Source organism: Coptis chinensis, chromosome 7 (genome assembly GCF_015680905.1).
Source record: "Coptis chinensis isolate HL-2020 chromosome 7, ASM1568090v1, whole genome shotgun sequence".
Classification (NCBI taxonomy): domain Eukaryota; kingdom Viridiplantae; phylum Streptophyta; class Magnoliopsida; order Ranunculales; family Ranunculaceae; genus Coptis; species Coptis chinensis.
Window position 1 is genome coordinate 66,422,081 of NC_141462.1, and position 8,019 is coordinate 66,430,099.

At 37.2% G+C, this 8,019-nt stretch overlaps 1 protein-coding gene across 1 annotated transcript; it reads right to left on the minus strand.

The window, feature by feature from the left end:
• Positions 1–459: 459 nt before the first annotated feature.
• On the minus strand, positions 460–1,830 carry LOC147488464 (protein SLOW GREEN 1, chloroplastic-like). Its single transcript, XM_086572971.1, has one exon. It carries the CDS (start codon positions 1,707–1,709, stop codon positions 723–725), a length of 987 nt encoding a protein of 328 aa, XP_086429097.1. The 5' UTR covers positions 1,710–1,830; the 3' UTR covers positions 460–722.
• Positions 1,831–8,019: the final 6,189 nt, after the last annotated feature.

Consider the following 8,019-nt stretch of genomic DNA (forward strand, 5'->3'; position numbering starts at 1 on the left):
TTCCTAGTTCTATTACTTCTAAACAAAATCTTACACAATGCTTCTATTTAAGAGTGCCATATCAACACTACCTAAACTCTAATTTACAGTCAAGCTAAAATAAAGAATGTAAATAATCTCAAGGATTCTTCGAGTCTTTTGTTGCTAGATGGGATCATCTTATGTTTTTACACATAGGGTGACGGTGCATGTTTGGTGGTTTTTCGTTTTTTTCTTCTTATGTTTTGTTTCATCGCTTGTAAATATTTATTTTTCGGTTGTTCTCTTGTAATGTAGGTCTTCTCAGCATACTTTTCTTTTATTAATGGAATATCACTTTTACCGAGAAAAAAAAAAAAAAAAATCTCAAGGATTTTCAAGGTAATTATCTGATCAAGTATTCAGGCAAACAACGGACTTCACTTCAAAATAGAATCACAAAGATACAAAAGTAAGATGTGGGCTTATAGAGACCGTATGTATAAGACGTTCAAGCCAACTATCTATTTCATAATGGCTAGTTACCAACATTGCTTAAGTCATTGCATACTTGTCCAACTGTTTGTTTGGCTACAAATGTTTATTAAGTGTCTACACAAAAACTTCAGATAGACTATTACATTCTAAAACAGGAATAATAATGAAAACACAAACACTCAAATTTGATATAAATTAAACTGCCTCATCACAACCAAGCTAAAAGTTATTCTCTAAACATGTCGAACAAATAATACCTATTCCTCTCAGCTCATTGAACCAGTCCTCTGGTTCTCAGCCATTTGCGAGAAAATCTTCGTAGCGATCATATTATCTTCAAAATAACGAGCATACGGATGCCCCTTTGGTACAAGCCGGCGATACTTCTGAAATTGTTTTTCCGCCTCGTCTGTTCTTTTCAACAAAGTATAAATAATCCCCTGACAAAGATACGGACGGAAATCCCTCGGTTCATCCTTCACTAATTCTTCATAAACCTTCAAAGCATCTGTATACTTCCCTTCGACAACTCTAACTTGTGCAACTAACAACTTAAAATCCCTCAAATCATCTTTCTTCTTCTCCTTCTTACACTTGTTAATAGCACTCTCAATTTTCTTCATCACATCTTCCAACTCTCCTTCTCCCAACAGCGATGTAACCATTACTAATCCATGATAAGCTTCAACAAACAAAGGGTCTTCACCCAATAACTGTTCGAACGCAAATTTGGCCATTTCAATATCACCACTATAACTATAAACATGAGCTTTCAACAAAACCCATTCTTTCTCAAATGGTTGTATTCCAATCAACCTATCAATAACAGCTATAGCTTCTTCGAATTTACGGGTTTTAATCTTTACCTCCATTAGACCTTTCAAAGCTTTCAAATCATCAGGGTGGGTGTCTAGATACTCTTGAAAGACTCTTTCTTTGTCCTCATCAGTGTCTACACTTTCTTCCTTTGTTGTCTCCACCAGGGGTGGTTGTGTTTGAACAGCAAGTGAGGGTTTGTTGTTGAACTGAGTTATGAACAGAGTGGAAGTAACAAGTGTAATGCAAGTGGTTTTGAGGAATGAGGAAAATGGGTTTTTTGGGATTTGAGGATGGTGATAAGTGGAGGTGAGTTTGAGAGGTTTTGTGAATGGTTTGAAAGTGAAAGAAATGGGTTTTGGGAAAAGGGGGAGGGTATTTTGGGTAGTGAGATTTATTAGTGGGTTTTTTTGTGAGATTCTAGCCATGGACTCCATTGTTTTTTTTCTTGGATTTTGAGAGAGTGAAGGAGAGTGTGAGACTTTCTATGAAATGTCGGAATATTTCCGGGATATTACGACCGTTTATTCGGCATATTAAAATGACAATGACAGAACCATTTTCAGTTTGGACGGCTAGTTATTAGAGTGCGAATTTGTTGCACACGGTCAATCAGGGTGTTCGTTAACGTTTGAGATTCACCATCATTCGCAGGGGCGGATGCAGGATTCAAAATTTACTAGCACTCGTATTATTGAATTTTTTTTTTACTAGCACTCATTCTTAGGGATGTCCATATTGCCCCAAACTTGAACAAAAAACCCGCTCTGAACCCTGCACGAACCCAAACCTGAATCTGAACTCTGACCGAAATACATAGGATAGGGTTTGATCACACTCTCTAAAAGCAAACTGACTCGAGCCAGACCCGATAATTTTGCCCTAAACCCGTTAAAAGGGCTAAAAAACCCAAAACTGAACCCAGACTGAAACTGAACCCCAAATCCAGTTTCAATTGCATACTACTAACCTCATATAAAAGAATGAGTTAGAGAAATATTTGGATTATGATTTCATTCATGCTTACAATGATAAATTATTTAATATTTTGGATTATGAAAATATTTATGTCGAGATTTCTAATTTTTTCGGCAATTGTATGTAGTCATGTGTCTATAGTTCTTTTCGAGTCTATCTATTTTTAAAGCATATATATGAAAGAATTATGTCCGAGTATAGATGATAATTATTTCCAAGTTCATTAGAAGTTTTATTTTATTTGAAGGATTAGTGGATAGCCGAAGAAGGAATATATATAATATAAATATATATATATATATATATATATATATATATATATATATATATATATATTTCAAATGAGGTTTATTATTGTCTTATTTCTTTATTTATATCGGGTTTTATCATACCCAAAATCGGAACCCGAGCTCGATGGGTACCCAAAATATAGGGTTAGGGTAGGGTTTAGTCACACTTCTCAACAAAATACCCAACTCCAAACCTGACCGGCTGAAAACCGGTCTAGGTCTGAGTAACCCGATACCCGTTCAAAATCCAAAAAGTCAGGTTCAGGCCGGGTCGGGTACCCGTTTGGACATCCCTACTCATTCTCACGACTATTTTATTTTTATCCTGATCTGCACTGTTCTAATCCAGCTTTCGTGGCCACAATAATCATCATTAGCTCCTGAGTCCTAACTGAATCATCTTGAGCAGATACCTAAGAAAGCTACAAATACCTTTACACAATAGTAAATATCTACATCATTCTTCATGAGTTCCTAGATAGGAAATAAAAAACCAGAAGGGTTTGAATTGGCTTTGTAAGACTTGGGTTGTACGTCCACATGTGTGTTGGATTAGGACTCAAGTCTCTAGTGTATCTAAAACATTTAGAGAGATTGACCAGGATTAGAAACAACCACATCTCTTTATCCCTATATGTTGGGAATAGAAAACCAACGTAGGTTATCTCTTTGATTCCCATTCTCACTCTCTTCTCTCCATTAATAATTGGCAAGCTCACTTAGGGTTTTAAGGTGTGAATACCAAGCTACTATTCTAGTAATTGTGGCTACGACAACAATAGTAAACATATCTTTACTGACCGATTTCGCTTCCGCTATCGTTGATCTATTCCGACAAAAGGTTAGTGTTCTATTTTGTCTTCAGGCTTGATTAAGTTAAAGAAGACCGAGTCACCAACATCCAAATTGGATTAGCATATGAATAGAAATATACCCATGAATAATATCAATACTTTAAGGCTTTGCAAGGATGGTTCGGGCCCTTATGTCTCCCTTGCTCTTTATGATTTGTACCGACTACTGAGTATATGTCTAGAACCATCACTAAATTTGAGTTAGACAATAAACATTCAAGGTATGAAAAATAGCATACATGCTTTGCATCTATTTTTTGCAAATATTTGGTGCATCTTTTCTTGGGATCTCCTAAACTTTCTATCCCCCCCCCCCACCAGATGAGCCAATTAGGATTTACCCCCCACTAGATGGGAAATTAGGGTCTCTTTCCCTCCCCCCCCCCCAAATACACAAAAAAAAAACACGGTCAACCCAAGTTGACTTTTTGTGTGTGTATACTTGGGGGGGGGGGGACCCTAATTTCCCCATCTAGTGAGGAGGAAATCCTAATTGGCTCATCTAGTAGGGGGGGGGGGGTAATACTAGTTAACCCTTTATATTATCAGACAGTGTGTTTCATAAGTCACAAGTTTTCTTGAACTTCGATTGCCTCCACAACTACCCACTTATGAGTAGAAAGAATCTTATAAATCCCCATATTTTTTTGTTGGAAAAATGCAAATAATATTAAATATAAATAGAGTACAAGGGATGCAAGTTGATTTACATCATGGACACAGAAGAGATACGAGTTTTAAACAAACCTATAATAGATTTGGTCCGGGTTTTCTAGTCTAGGAACAAATGATTGTCTACATTCACTCCATGCATGCTTCCCTTGGTTTAGAGTAGCACCATGTTTAGCGGCAGAGTCCGCGCTAAAATTCGCCTCCCTCCAATTATGTGATAGCTTCCACTGGTGAAGTTTGGAGGTGGCTCTAATCTATCTTGGTTTCAGGTTCCACGGGATGGCGTCATTGTTAAAAGCTTGGGCAAGCGACTAATTTGGAAACATTTTCAAGCCAAATGTTTAGCCAGTTCTTAGTGATAGCTAGCTAACTCCACTTCTTTTACTACTATGTTGCATTTTGCTTCGTAGTTTGTAACTATGCCCAGACCTTGAATGTAGATTCCTTTAAGATTTGAGAATTCATCTTGGAAAATTAAACCGAGTCTCTACTTGTTGTTTCCATATGATTAAATATAAAATGTGGTTTAAGTCATCTGACCATACCTTTTCTCCATTGGTTCATTAATCCTTGTTTTTCTTTGGTCAACAACAAATTCTTTTGTGTTTATGTATGAATCTAGTAATAAAAAACAGATCGAAATAAGAATTTAAATAAAACTTATCACTGAGGATTGTGCTCGACACAATTTCCTTAAGACGAAAAATGCCGCCGGTATGATAGCTGCCAGCCTCAAGCGCACACCTCCCATGATACAACAGTTAATGAGTCGGTCACCAGCAAATGACAAATTAACTTTTCAAGAACTCTCAGTACTCCAGACATGATTGTGAAAAAGACAATTTTTTCGAGAAGCTTTTTGGTTCCTGATAAGAGCCCAAAACTATAGTTTTAACCCCTTAACAATCGTACTTTTAGACCAATTATGTGAATAATAAGTAAGAGTTAATACTGATTATGTGTTTTTATGCATTTCAGGCTTCAAAGTCCATTATGTGCAGAAATGTGCCACTTTAGCGAGATAAAAGAGCAAAGGTCGGTTCCTAAGGAGTTCTGTGATTAAAGGCCAATTTTCAAGAGGACAAAGCCTCTATAAAGCCCGGTCAAAAGATGAAAAGTCAAAGTCCACGCGGGCAGAAACAGTGCACAAAGTTAGCAGAACTTCCGAAGACCATATCTTTGAACTCAGACCTCGGAATTGGGCCTACCTTACATCAAAACGACCGGCTCGGAAAGAGCTTTCCAATGGTCTAAGACTTGACCCAATCAGAGGAGTAGAAGTGGACAAAAAGTTTGTCAAAGCCAACTCCAGCTGAAGAGGCCTTTTTGGACTGAAAGAATTGGGTTTTGGGCCTGATTCTCTGGCCCAAAACATGGCTCCAAGCCCATGCACGATTTTGGATCTGAAACATATAAAAACAAAGAAAAACTTAGTTCTTAAGTTATCTAGTTATATTTAGAAAACTAGTTCCTTGTAATGGTAGTTAGGGTTAGATTAGAATAACTTCTAGATATAGTTTTAATGATTTTTAATTAAGTTTAGTTTCATTTTCATTCCGTGTTTTAGATTAAACCTTTAAAATATTGTTATTCATTTGATTAGATTAAATAAATAGTTTATTATTATTCAATTCGTTTTATGTCATTACATTTATAGATCTAGTTTAATTTCTTGTTGATATCATTTTTTAATTATTAATTAGATTTCAATTATTGTTTAGATAACTTAGTAAAGTTAGAATCTTGATATTATGTTTAGTTTAGATTCTTATGGAAATGATTGCGGAATGATTCTTGGCTAAACCTCCATTAGAGGGGGTTGAGAAGCCTTGATGAAAGCTTGATTCTGATTATCGTAGAGTCGTCGTAATTTCTATTCCACTCTAGAAACGATTAATTCACCATGAGAATGGGCTTAATCGTTCACATGCTAGTTATGAATTAGTAGAAGTGCCATGTGTAATTAGGGATTAGGAAGAACCAATTGTTCTAGCGTAGCGATTCAATTCGGATTCTGACGATTAAGTAGTTAGTAAGTTAAGTTGAGTTAAGGTGGAATCAATCCCCCCTAATTCCTTATCATAGAATCAACGCAGCATTCAGAAGTTAATTAGTCGTATCTTGTGGGTAGTTGCATCGTAGTTTATAATTCGTAAATCTCTCATTAGACTTAAGTTAAGATTATTTATACTTAGAGAACATTACTATGTGAAAGAACTAGGGGTGGAACGAATCATCTACTCCACTATATCTCAATAGGATTGAGAGTAGAAATCTTTGATAAACTAGTCACGTAATTTCGTTTAGTTTTACTTACGTTTTGAGTTTTATCGTTCATTTCGTAGGTAAAACTATCATTTTTACATTTATCAAATGGCGCCGCTGCCATCTTAGTTCCCTTTAGCTTTGGTTTCATAGTATAATTAGTCGTTTTTAAGTCCCATTAAACCCACCCACCCTTTGTTTGATTCATACTGTGGTTGTCCATTTCAGCATTGAAAAGTTCCTCGAAAAATTACACGGGCGCACTAAGCAAACGCTGGAACCCTTAGCGACCTGGCGTCAAACCGAAGCGCGACCCATGGCTCTTGTAACTTGAAGTTACACGGAGCGCACCTGCGCCCTCTGCTGAAATTGCCTGATTTCCTCAGGTTTGTTTCAAACTTTCCATTTCTTCAAGTTTTCGGTGTTCTAACTTGTTATACATTAATCGATCACGCGTAAACAAGGCGCTATTTCGTAGCGAAGCAAGGAGGCATTCAGGTACTCTTTTCTTCCACACCTCGCATCTCCAGTTAGAGGTTTATACTAGTATATCAAAATTGTTTGGAGTGTTGCCTTGTTTAGACTTATACTTGCATGAGATTAAGGTCTGGCCGGAGAAAAACACCGAATGTAATTAACCGTCGATGTCAACAAATAGGTCTATCTAGTATACCAATCACTACACCTCTAGCTACTATTCCACACACCACACCTGACATAATGGCTGAAGAAAGAGAGACTCTCTCTCCGACTTTTACAAAGCCTTGGCGATAGCCCTAAATCTTGTATCGTTCTAGCGGACCGGTGGGGATTTTGAATCCCCAAACATATTTAATTTGTTACCCGTTTTTCATGGTTTAGACTATGAAAAACCTTATCGGCTATCGTAGGATTGAACAAGTCCTTACAACATTCCACCATCCTACGGTTAGTGCGGAACAAATTAAACTGAGGGTATTTCCCTTCACCTTAGTCGATCGATAAGGCGGCGTCGTGGTTAACTGCCCAAGCGCCTAATTCTGTGGACTCGTGGGCTAAACTTGTTCAATTTGTTTATGGAACATTTTACCTACCCCTAAAGGCGGATGAGATGCTTTCCAAGATTCATTTCTTTTCGACAAAATCCTCATGAATCATTTTTGAGGCTTGGAATCATTTCACCGATCTCCTTATAGAATGTCCACATCATAACCTAGCGAAAGACAAGTTAGTTCGTGCCTTTTTCAAAGGACTTCTACACCACCATAAAGAAGTCCTTGACATAATGAATGGGGGTAGTTTCCTAAGTAAAGGAGCCTCGGAGGCTTACAAATTTTAGAAGATCAAACTAAAGCAATAATAATTGGGGGTAGTGATGATATCCCCCGCTCTGCTAGTTCTTCTTCAACGATTAAGGCGCCCGGTATGTTTGAGATGAAACCCGATCGAACTTAAAAATTTAATCGGATCTCTAACTAAAAGGTAGAGGCTATTTCTGTTCAACAAAAGCCTATCCCCGTCATGAATGTCAACTCCAACCCATGTAATTTCTGTTTGAGTCCTGAGCACCCTGACTCCTATTGTCCTCTCGCCTGTGAACAACAACAATCAGAGCAAGATAATGTTTGCTCCATTAATAGCTATCATATTCCTAATGCCCCATGGAGACAAAATCCCAACTTCAGTTGGCGAAACAATCAACAAGTTAC

Excerpts from the sequence above, each read along its gene's own strand:
- LOC147488464 (XM_086572971.1), bottom strand. The coding sequence starts at position 1,709 with ATGGAGTCCATGGCTAGAATCTCACAAAAAAACCCACTAATAAATCTC.